This window comes from Thalassophryne amazonica, chromosome 15, assembly GCF_902500255.1.
Source record: "Thalassophryne amazonica chromosome 15, fThaAma1.1, whole genome shotgun sequence".
Classification (NCBI taxonomy): Eukaryota; Metazoa; Chordata; class Actinopteri; order Batrachoidiformes; family Batrachoididae; genus Thalassophryne; species Thalassophryne amazonica.
Window position 1 is genome coordinate 23719183 of NC_047117.1, and position 12888 is coordinate 23732070.

The 12888-nt window shown below is 39.0% G+C and overlaps 1 protein-coding gene across 1 annotated transcript in view; it reads right to left on the reverse strand.

Moving 5' to 3' along the window:
- Nucleotides 1-12888, reverse strand: part of inpp4b (inositol polyphosphate-4-phosphatase type II B) — a 468720-nt gene that overhangs the window by 269671 nt on the left and 186161 nt on the right. Inside the window, exon 5 of the mRNA XM_034187536.1 lies at nt 10988-11067. Coding sequence (XP_034043427.1) covers nt 10988-11067 — 80 coding nt within the window. The remainder of the gene's footprint in view (nt 1-10987; nt 11068-12888) is intronic.

Consider the following 12888-nt stretch of genomic DNA (forward strand, 5'->3'; position numbering starts at 1 on the left):
AGAAGAAAATGGTCTGGGAGTAAAACCATGCATAATAACTACAGAGGAGTAAAATGATTATGTACTGTTATGTACTTGCTGTTGACCTGTATACATGCACACGTGCACACATGCAACGCAGATGCTGGGATGTAAAATGTGCTCACTGCAGCTTGCAGTCAATTTTGTGCAACACAACTACACTGAGTCAGCTGGGATAACCTGCAGGAAATGAAAAGCATATCAGGAGACTGCAGCAAAAGAAGAGGGGAGACATTGAAAAGGACAAACATTCAGACACAACTATGAATACAAAGGAAAAAGAAAATGCATTCTGACAATTCAAACCAAACTGAAAAGACAGAGACTATTTTCATCTCACACATTTACTGGTAGAGTTAAAAAAAATCTGTTTATTCTCCGCATGACTTCAAGCACAAGTGTGCAAATGACTGAGAAAACAACTTTGTTTTAGCCAAAAATGCCAAGAAGCAGTTTTGATCTAACGAGAGATACAAAAACTAACAGACGCGAATTTATATGCACGCGCGCGCGCACACACACACACACAGCCAGAAAGAAACTGTTTAAACAGTTGGACTCCGGTCTCTGCAGAAACCATTCGGGCATCTTTACCATTCAGCTTCGTTTTATGTATTGTATTTTTTGGAATATAAGTCACACCTGTCAAAAAATGCCTCTTCAACAGATAGAGATAGAGAGAGAGAGAGAGAGAGAGAAAAGAGAAAAGTTGTACCAGAGTAGAACTCATTTTCTTTATGTGTTTTATGCAATGTTGTAGAATACTTTCTATTACTGGGATTTATTCTTTTACTATTAGAGGTGTTTTTTTGTTTTGTGCTTTGATTCCTGGGAAAGTCCTATATAATTAGTTAGTATACTGTAAAACTTGCCTAAATCGACATTGTATAAACTGGATATTCGCGCTCACTGGACAAAAGCAAAAAAAAGTATGGTTTTCCATGTAATAAACACCATATAAGGGTTTTTGCTCACATCTGACAAAACGTCCCACCCCAATGTAATGCATTCCCATTAAAAAAAACCCCGCATATACGGACAGGGCAGTCTGGATCTGCCCACTAATGGAAGTATGAAATGAAGTTCAGCATTAATACTGGCGGATTTGCGGAAAGTGTACAGGAAATTTTGCTGAGTAAAATTTAAAATGCTGTGATAACATTTGGTCCCAGTCTAAATCGAGTTAAATATACTCTACCACAGGGCTAAACTCAGCATAGTGTAAAAATCAACTCTTATTGGACTAAAACCATTTACATTGACTAGACGGTGTCGCTGACTGAATGGTCCGCCCTAAAACTCGGTCCACCCTGCCTTTACTGTGCATGCGTCATCAGCCGCGGTTTACGGATGATCACCTCCTTTCTGCTTAAAACTGCACTCCAGTCATCTGTCTCAGTGACAGATATCTGAAGCTTTTGTGTAAAAATCATTTCTGCATAAATTCAGCATTATTTCATCAGAAAAGGCGGAGGAAGCGATCAGAGTGCTACAGCTACATGACTGCTAACTTTTGCATTCACTGACCTCCCATCATTTCAAAGTGTCATGGAATATCGCCTTGTTCCTGCCCCAAATGGCCTTGTTCCTGCTTAAAATTGACTTTACAATGATTTAAGAGGTTTTACTTTTATTATCTGATGATTAATAATCCCATTAATCCATTTGATCACATTGGGTGAAGGCAGTCCGTCCACAGAGTGACTGTGCTCCAAACTGACGCATGCGCAGTGGAGGCAGGGCGGGGCGGGGGGATCGCTCAGTCGGCGACATCTGTAAAACTGATGTTACTCTACAATAGAGTGTTTTTACTCTATTTAGACTGGGATCAAATGTTATCCCAGCAGAGTAAATATTACTCAGCAAAATGTCCTTGAATAAAAACCATCTGTTTATTTTTTCGAAAGCATGCTCAGACCCGGTGACTAAACAAAGCAAGATGCAATTCAAGGTGTACCTAATAAGTGGCCGATGAGTGCACACACACACACACACACATATATATATACAGCTGAGTGGATCCTTGTCATTTGATTGGTGCGTTGTATGTCACATGACATGGATTATTCATTCCATTTGTGTTGCGTTGCATTTAGAGTGCTATTTAGTTCCATTTAGCATGCAAATTTGGTTCCATACATTTGCAAACCCTTAGCTCACAGATGACGATTTGGAGGAGCTAATTGATGAAGCTAATTCTCCGAACACACACACACACACACACACACACACACCAAGAGGAAGTTGAAAGAATGAAAAGCTGGACTAATTTCTGACGTGATTTTTTTCTCTTATTTTTGGACTCCTATTTAAAGTTTGTGTTGGATTGTTGATTTCAGAGCAGCAGTGATGCACCAAAGCTTGACAAAATTTAGATTTTTTTGCTGGATTGAGGAGGTACACTCTTTCTTTTCTTTTTTTGGAAGTACACAAAGTCAGTGCAGTGACACACCAAAATGTAAGTCTTTTTTCTGTTTATAAATTAATAAAATATCAAATGACAAGAATCTATTTTAGCCGTTATATAAAACAAATAATGAAAGTTTTTGCATTCTTTCAATGGCACAAATATTTAAATTGGTGAAAGCTGGAACAAACCATTCAACTCTGCTTCACCTTGTTAAATGGTATGTTCCAGCTTTCACCCCATAAAATATTCATACCACTGAACTCAAACATTCATTATTTGTATTATACACACACACACACACACACACACACACACACACACACACACACACACACACACACACACACACACACACACACACACACACACACACACACACACACACTTGCGTCGTTTCAGTGGCCCCAATTCTAAATGTTACCGGCCCGCGTTGGGGAACAGACCTGTGATGGATGATAGTCCCATCAAAAACATCAGTTACTCATTTTCACCCACTTTATTCTATGAAATCCAGGGATATTAAGCACCTACGCCAACAGTACTGAGCCATATAGGAATACAACTCCTGGTTCAAATCTGATTAGATTGAACAAGGTTTGTACAATTATTTCATGATTAAGTGATCATCCACAACTTTATGTTGTCCCGTGTCATTCAGCACTTCTACAAGAACGCAATCATTTTTATAACCATTTTTTTCTTCCTTCCTTTAAACAGATTCTTTAATAAAAGAAAATGTTATATTTAGTTTTTATTTGAATAAGAATGTTTGGACATTTAAAATGTGATTTCCTGTTGAATTTCTGATGGAGAAAAGAAAAATATGTTTGTTAGCACTTTACGTCAGCATCTTATGTTGTGTGTCAGCTTTGAATTGACTTCACTTGATTTCAGAGGCAGTAACATGCAACCACACAAGCTCCAATTAAAGTGTAATAGACATGGAAATCAAAGCTAATTTAAATGCAGGGGATTCGAGTGTTTCTCTCAACTGAGCAACATTAAAACAATTAGTCAAACATTACGTGCTAATGACTGAGATGCACTGTGGTCAATAACCTTAACTCTACTGTTGGGTTTATAACTACTATATCTGCAAGCACAATACACTTTCATGAGTGAAAAACCTTGTTATTTGTGGGTCTTTGCAGTACTCATATAGAAGTTCACAAGTAGGTCACAGCATGAATCATGCTCAAGAGCAAAGGTTAACTCAGTTCTAATGTTAATACTCAATCTTCTCTGGGGTAAACTCACTGACTGTATCCTTTCTGTTCTGTTGCTTCTACTATTCTAATCTCTGCTTCAACTTCCTTTTGCAATTTCTGCCATTGTTTGTCTTGCTTTGACGGTTTGTCGCGAAAGGCTGATTTTGTCTTGTAAAGTTAAAAAACATTAACATGCCAAGATCTCCGCATCTTAAACATCCAACAACAAGGATGATGGAAGCTGTAATAATAATAATAATAATAATAATAATAATAATAATAATAATAATAATGATCCCAAAATGAAGAAGATATAGATGTGTTAAAAATCATAATTTCCTTTACAGATCAAATGACAGATGAGAAATCAACAGACCAAAAAAACAAAAACAACAAAAAAAGGTGCCGTGCCTAGTATTTATTTACATGACATTTTGAGCCACGCGCACTTCTTTAGACTGTTTACAATTACATCTAGTGTTGACTTAAGTACCCACAGTCCATCATAAATTCCAACCGTGCCAAAAAATACACATTTAACAGTCAAAAAAGTATATACATGTCATCAATAAATAAAACTAGTAACCATTTTTTTTTCAAAATACCAAGTTCATGAAATAATTTAAAAAGTTTATCATTTTTTTAATTGACCATTTCCTGCCACATGCACATTTTATATATTATATATATATATATAATGGCTGACCAGAGTTCTGAATGGACCATTTAACTATTTGATGCATCTATGAGGGAGTTTTCAATTTTTTAAAATATTATTTCATGGAGTTGGCTTTTAATTACAACTGGTATTTTGAGGTGAAAAGGTGTGCTATGAATTTTTATATACATATATATACACACTCAACAAAAATATAAATGCAACACTTTTGGTTTTGCTCCCATTTTGTATGAGATGAACTCAAAGATCTAAAACTTTTTCCACATACACAATATCACCATTTCCCTCAAATATTGTTCATAAACCAGTCTAAATCTGTGATAGTGAGCACTTCTCCTTTGCTGAGATAATCCATCCCACCTCACAGGTGTGCCATACCAAGATCAAATCAAATCAATTTTATTTATATAGCACCAAATCACAACAAACAGTTGCCCCAAGGCGCCTTATATTGTAAGGCAAGGCCATACAATAATTACGGAAAAACCCCAACGGTCAAAACGACCCCCTGTGAGCAAGCACTTGGCAACAGTGGGAAGGAAAAACTCCCTTTTAACAGGAAGAAACCTCCAGCAGAACCAGGCTCAGGGAGGGGCAGTCTTCTGCTGGGACTGGTTGGGGCTGAGGGGAGAGAATCAGGAAAAAGACATGCTGTGGAGGGGAGCAGAGATCAATCACCAATGACTAAAAGCAGAGTGGTGCATACAGAGCAAAAAGAGGTGAATAAAAAGAAACACTGGGTGCATCATGGGAACCCCCCAGCAGTCTAAGTCTATAGCAGCATAACTAAGGGATGGTTCAGGGTCACCTGATCCAGCCCTAACTATAAGCTTTAACAAAAAGGAAAGTTTTAAGCCTAATCTTAAAAGTAGAAAGGGTGTCTGTCTCCCTGATCTGAATTGGGAGCTGGTTCCACAGGAGAGGAGCTTGAAAGCTGAAGGCTCTGCCTCCCATTCTACTCTTACAAACCCTAGGAACTACAAGTAAGCCTGCAGTCTGAGAGCGAAGCGCTCTATTGGGGTGATATGGTACTATGAGGTCCCTAAGATAAGATGGGACATGATTATTCAAAACCTTATAAGTAAGAAGAAGAATTTTAAATTCTATTCTAGAATTAACAGGAAGCCAATGAAGAGAGGCCAATATGGGTGACATATGCTCTCTCCTTCTAGTCCCTGTCAGTACTCTAGCTGCAGCATTTTGAATTAACTGAAGGCTTTTCAGGGAACTTTTAGGACAACCTGATAATAATGAATTACAGTAGTCCAGCCTAGAGGAAATAAATGCATGAATTAGTTTTTCAGCATCACTCTGAGACAAGACCTTTCTAATTTTAGAGATATTGCGCAAATGCAAAAAAGCAGTCCTACATATTTCTCACAGTATTACTAGAGGTCAGGGTAATGCCATGCAGAGTAAGGATCTGGTTAGACACCATGTTTCTAAGATTTGTGGGGCCAAGTACAATAACTTCAGTTTTATCTGAGTTTAAAAGCAGGAAATTAGAGGTCATCCATGTCTTTATGTCTGTAAGACAATCCTGCCGTTTAGCTAATTGGTGTGTGTTCTCTGGCTTCATGGATAGATAAAGCTGGGTATCATCTGCGTAACAATGAAAATTTAAGCAATGCCGTCTAATAATACTGCCTAAGGGAAACATGTATAAAGTGAATAAAATTGGTCCTAGCACAGAACCTTGTGGAACTCCATAATTAACCTTAGTCTGTGAAGAAGATTCCCCATTTACATGAACAAATTGTAATCTATTAGATAAATATGATTCAAACCACCGCAGTGCAGTGCCTTTAATACCTATGGCATGCTCTAATCTCTGTAATAAAATTTTATGGTCAACAGTATCAAAAGCAGCACTGAGGTCTAACAGAACAAGCACAGAGATGAGTCTACTGTCTGAGGCCATAAGAAGATCATTTGTAACCTTCACTAATGCTGTTTCTGTACAATGATGAATTCTAAAACCTGACTGAAACTCTTCAAATAGACCATTCCTCTGCAGATGATCAGTTAGCTGTTTTACTACTACCCTTTCAAGAATTTTTGAGAGAAAAGGAAGGTTGGATATTGGCCTATAATTAGCTAAGATAGCTGGGTCAAGTGATGGCTTTTTAAGTAATGGTTTAATTACTGCCACCTTAAAAGCCTGTGGTACATAGCCAACTAATAAAGATAGATTGATCATATTTAAGATCGAAGCATTAATTAATGGTAGGGCTTCCTTGAGCAGCCTGGTAGGAATGGGGTCTAATAGACATGTTGATGGTTTGGAGGAAGTAACTAATGAAAATAACTCAGACAGAACAATCGGAGAGAAAGAGTCTAACCAAATACCGGCATCACTGAAAGCAGCCAAAGATAACGATATGTCTTTGGGATGGTTATGAGTAATTTTTTCTCTAATAGTTAAAATTTTATTAGCAAAGAAAGTCATGAAGTCATTACTAGTTAAAGTTAAAGGAATACTCGGCTCAATAGAGCTCTGACTCTTTGTCAGCCTGGCTACAGTGCTGAAAAGAAACCTGGGGTTGTTCTTATTTTCTTCAATTAGTGATGAGTAGAAAGATGTCCTAGCTTTACGGAGGGCTTTTTTATAGAGCAACAGACTCTTTTTCCAGGCTAAGTGAAGATCTTCTAAATCAGTGAGATGCCATTTCCTCTCCAACTTACGGGTTATCTGCTTTAAGCTACGAGTTTGTGAGTTATACCACGGAGTCAGGCACTTCTGATTTAAAGCTCTCTTTTTCAGAGGAGCTACAGCATCCAAAGTTGTCTTCAATGAGGATGTAAAACTATTGACGAGATACTCTATCTCACTTACAGAGTTTAGGTAGCTACTCTGCACTGTGTTGGTATATGGCGTTAGAGAACATAAAGAAGGAATCATATCCTTAAACCTAGTTACAGCGCTTTCTGAAAGACTTCTAGTGTAATGCAACTTATTCCCCACTGCTGGGTAGTCCATCAGAGTAAATGTAAATTTTATTAAGAAATGATCAGACGGAAGGGAGTTTTCAGGGAATACTGTTAAGTCTTCAATTTCCATACCATAAGTCAGAACAAGATCTAAGATATGATTAAAGTGGTGGGTGGACTCATTTACATTTTGAGCAAAGCCAATAGAGTCTAATAATAGATTAAATGCAGTGTTGAGGCTGTCATTCTCAGCATCTGTGTGGATATTAAAATCGCCCACTATAATTATCTTATCTGAGCTAAGCACTAAGTCAGACAAAAGGTCTGAAAATTCACAGAGAAACTCACTGTAACGACCAGGTGGATGATAGATAATAACAAATAAAACTGGTTTTTGGTACTTCCAATTTGGATGGACAAGACTAAGAGTCAAGCTTTCAAATGAATTAAAGCTCTGTCTGGGTTTTTGATTAATTAATAAGCTGGAATGGAAGATTGCTGCTAATCCTCCGCCTCGGCCCGTGCTACGAGCATTCTGGCAGTTAGTGTGACTCGGGGTGTTGACTCATTTAAACTAACATATTCATCCTGCTGTAACCAGGTTTCTGTAAGGCAGAATAAATCAATATGTTGATCAATTATTATATCATTTACTAACAGGGACTTAGAAGAGAGAGACCTAATGTTTAATAGACCACGTTTAACTGTTTTAGTCTGTGGCGCAGTTGAAGGTGCTATATTATTTTTTCTTTTTGAATTTTTATGCTTAAATAGATTTTTACTGGTTATTGGTGGTCTGGGAGCAGGCACCGTCTCTACGGGGATGGGGTAATGAGGGGATGGCAGGGGGAGAGAAGCTGCAGAGAGGTGTGTAAGACTACAACTCTGCTTCCTGGTCCCAACCCTGGATAGTCACTGTTTGGAGGATTTAAGAAAATTGGCCAGATTTCTAGAAATGATTAGACACCATGATTAGTGCACAGGTGTGCCTTAGACTGTCCACAATAAAAGGCCACTCTGAAAGGTGCAGTTTTGTTTTATTGGGGGGGGATACCAGTCAGTATCTGGTGTGACCACCATTTGCCTCATGCAGTGCAACACATCTCCTTCGCATAGAGTTGATCAGGTTGTCAGTTGTGGCCTGTGGAATGTTGGTCCACTAATCTTCCATCGCTGTGTGAAGTTGCTGGATATTGGCAGGAACTGGTACACGCTGTCGTATACGCCGGTCCAGAGCATCCCAAACATGCTCAATGGGTGACATGTCCGGTGAGTATGCCGGCCATGCAAGAACTGGGATATTTTCAGCTTCCAAGAATTGTGTACAGATCCTTGCAACATGGGGCCGTGCATTATCCTGCTGCAACATGAGGTGATGTTCTTGGATGTATGGCACAACAATGGGCCTCAGGATCTCCTCACGGTATCTCTGTGCATTCAAAATGCCATCAATAAAATGCACCTGTGTTCTTCGTCCATAATAGACGCCTACCCATACCATAACCCCACCACCACCATGGGCCACTCGATCCACAACATTGACATCAGAAAACCGCTCACCCACACGACGCCACACACGCTGTCTGCCATCTGCCCTGGTCAGTGTGAACCGGGATTCATCCGTAAAGAGAACACCTCTCCAACATGCCAAACACCAGCGAATGTGAGCATTTGCCCACTCAAGTCGGTTACGACGACGAACTGGAGTCAGGTCGAGACCCCGATGAGGATGACGAGCATGCAAATGAGCTTCCCTGAGACGGTTTCTGACAGTTTGTGCATAAATTCTTTTGTTATGCAAACCCATTGTTTCAGCAGCTGTTCGAGTGGCTGGTCTCAGACGATCTTGGAGGTGAACATGCTGGATGTGGAGGTCCTGGGCTGGTGTGGTTACACGTGGTCTGCGGTTGTGAGGCTGGTTGGATGTACTGCCAAATTCTCTGAAATGCCTTTGGAGACGGCTTATGGTAGAGAAATGAACATTCAATACACGAGCAACAGCTCTGGTTGACATTCCTGCTGTCAGCATGCCAATTGCACGCTCCCTCAAATCTTGCGACATCTGTGGCATTGTGCTGTGTGATAAAACTGCACCTTTCAGAGTGGCCTTTTATTGTGGGCAGTCTAAGGCACACCTGTGCACTAATCATGGTGTCTAATCAGCATCTTGATATGGTACACCTGTGAGGTGGGATGGATTATCTCAGCAAAGGAGAAGTGCTCACTATCACAGATTTAGACTGGTTTGTGAACAATATTTGAGGGAAATGGTGATATTGTGTATGTGGAAAAAGTTTTAGATCTTTGAGTTCATCTCATACAAAATGGGAGCAAAACCAAAAGTGTTGCGTTTATATTTTTGTTGAGTATATATATATATATATATATATATATATACACACAAACATATATACACACACACACAAACATATATACACACTTTTTTTATTGTTACATACTTTATTAATTGTTTTTATTTCTTCATGGCATTGTATTTATGATAGGCAGCTTGGCGTATTAGTGGTTAATACTGTTGCATCATATCAACATGGTCCTGGGATCACTTCCAGCCTGGTCCTTTCTGAGTGGAGTTTGCATGTTCTCCTGGTGTTTGTGTTGGCTCTCTTCGGGTTCTCTGGCTCCCTCCCATTTCCAGGTGAACTGGAAACTAAGTTGAATGTACGTGTGACTTTTTCTGTCTATATCTTGCACTGCAACAGACTGCCGTCTGTCAGGTGTATCCTGCCTCTCACCCAGTGACCAATGCAATAGGCTCAAGCTCCCCCATGATCCTGAATTGTAATAAGCCATTATAGAAAAATGAATGCTTGTATTTATGATGCATTGTGGGTGTTCACATTGGTGACTCTGGATGTAATTGTAAGCACTCTGAAGAAAAGCATGTGCATGGGAGCCTTTCTGGTGTGCAGAATTCTCTTTATTCATAGTACTTTTTATGATCCAGTACCCATCCCACTGTGGGTTTATGGCTATGTGTGTCCTTTCCACTGACTTTCCAGATAAAATGCCATCAAACTGAATAAGATGCACTTACTGACACAAATGTATTTCTTCACTAGTCTTACAACTTCCAATCAACACAACATGCACACATCCCTGGAATATCCCCAGTGGCTACGTAGCATCTACAAGTACATGTCTTTCCCTAAATCATAAATCAGTTATCTCAAACACTCAAAGGCCAACTGGAGGAATAAAAATTGTGTAATCAAAAAACGCTAAATAAATTCCATGAACCTAAGCCATAAAGTATCAGTATCTGCCTGTTTTTTTCTCTCAAAAATAAAACTGGTGATGTTTAACCCTTTCAGCTGCTCTTCTAAAAGGTGTTTCAAAAATCTGGTCTTGATCTATATTTTGCAATGAAATATACTTGGGGTTTCAAGTTAAACATCATTTGTGCATGTTGAAAACAAGACCATCAGTGACGTAGATGTCTCAAATGATGTTAGACTTCTGTGACCTGGAAAAATGTGCAATTCAAAAGCAAACGTTCATGGTGGTTGTGTTTAATAAATAAGATGCAAGAGGAGTAATCTGATTACAAAGCTATATTCAGCCCTTGGACCAGAAGTTAGCTACATCTGTCATAAATCAATCAAATTTAATATCGGGTTTGGATTGATGGTTTGTGTGCATATGTGTGAAGATAAGCTCTTTGTGAAATTAATCCATTTTACCCTTTGAGAGAAATGAACAAAATACTTGTGTACTTACCTGAGATTCAAGGTCAGCCGCTCATCTTTGGCTGTCAGCAGATCTCTGATGGAAAATGTGGCACTACCCAGGAAGGTGCTCTGCAGAAACAAGAAAACAATCATCACACATGGTTATCAGTGTCAAGTAAACTTTCCTTTGATGCAAGCGTATTTGAAAAGCGCATCGTGTCACAAATCAATGCAAAAAAATGAGCTCATCATTTGTACGGGATCCAGCGGATATGAGGACATGCTCTCCTCCTGTCTCCCTTTCACCCTCTCACTCCTTCCTCAGTGCTTGCTGCAGGCAGGATGTGAATAGGGGGTGTCAACACACAAGAACTGGGACACAGCGAGAGAGTTAGGGGACAAACCCGTCAATAACGTAGCTAGATTAGCTGCATTGGCAGAAAATGCACCAAAAGCACACACACAATCTCACACGCCAATCGCATCTGCATGTAACGCTGTCTACATCCTCGTCCGTGCTGAAGGAGGAAAGGGCCGAGACCACGCAAAGGACACGGGTCATTCTGATCAAAGCTAAAACACAGCGCATGTAATTAACAGCCACAAAGGTGATTCTACATAACTTAATTAAAGGATCTGCAGCCTCTTAACGCAATCTTCTGCACAAACACTGCCATGTTTCTGCCATGACGCGCTCTTTCATATGCTGAACTGATCACATCTTTTCTGAACAATGAGTCAGCTACATGTCAAAGGCTACACGCGGCCTTTGGCGCTCAAAACATATGTAAATTAATCTCAGGGGTTAGGTCAACTCACTTGTGACCACAGTTCCACTAATATAGTGAAGCTAGCTTTTTCAGCTAACACTGAAAACCATTAGCAGGCCAATTAGCTTCCACTAAATCTAGCTCCACTAACTTCAAGTCTGCTAGCATTTTTTAAATAAAGTTTAACAAGTAGATAAGTATTATAGTGTAAGAGAATAATGTTTATTTAATTTACTTGCATTTACAGTGGGGCACCAGTTGTTTTTCTATGTATATAAAGTTGTCCTGTTAGCATTGTCAAGTTGAGCCATATTTAAAAATCCTAATGCAACAGTTCTGTATGTTTCTCTGCAGATTCCAGGTGTTACATTTTGCTGGCCAGTGATTTAATATTCATGAAGAAAAGACTTGCAGTGAAGTTTTGTCCGGGTCTGTTGAATTAGCGGCATAGTCTTTGCTTCATCTCTCTGCACCTCTTAGGTCATTTTCTGGACAGTAATCCCAGTGGTCTGACTGCTTCTGACAGAGTATAGCAGCCACGTTTCTTGCTGCTAAATACAAAGTATTTAATAGATCTTTGGCTGTATGATATGCTAATAGCTTTATGCAGGGGGCCAATTGCTTATATTGTCCTCATATACAAGTGTGTTTTTGTTCGATATATTTGTGTGATGATCAGTGGTGGGCACAGCTAACCAAAAAGTTAGCTTCAATAACCATTAATCCGATAACTGAAAAGTTATCTTTTATGACGATAAACCGATAAACTGATAAAAAAAAATTATCTTTATTACAGATAACCGATAACTATTAGTATTGATTTGGACGTGGCCACATCAGATTACACTGGTGGCTTCTGATAAATCAGTTTTACTTTAAGTACTGCAGGGGCTGCTGGGTAAATTCAAGGATCACAAACACAAAGAACACACAAAAAAATGATTGAATAAAAAAACAAACAAACAAACACTGACATCATCTGTCAAAAGCAGTAAAACAGTATTAGAAGTCACAGTTTATCTCAGTATTAGATACACCGTCATTTATGAACTAAAAGCTGCCGCTTTTTCACATGCTTTGAACCCTGCGGCTTAAACAACTGAAATAGATCCATTAATGCATTGATTGTCAGCGTAAAATACACATAGTAAATATAAATTCTTACCTGTTAGTTTCAAGT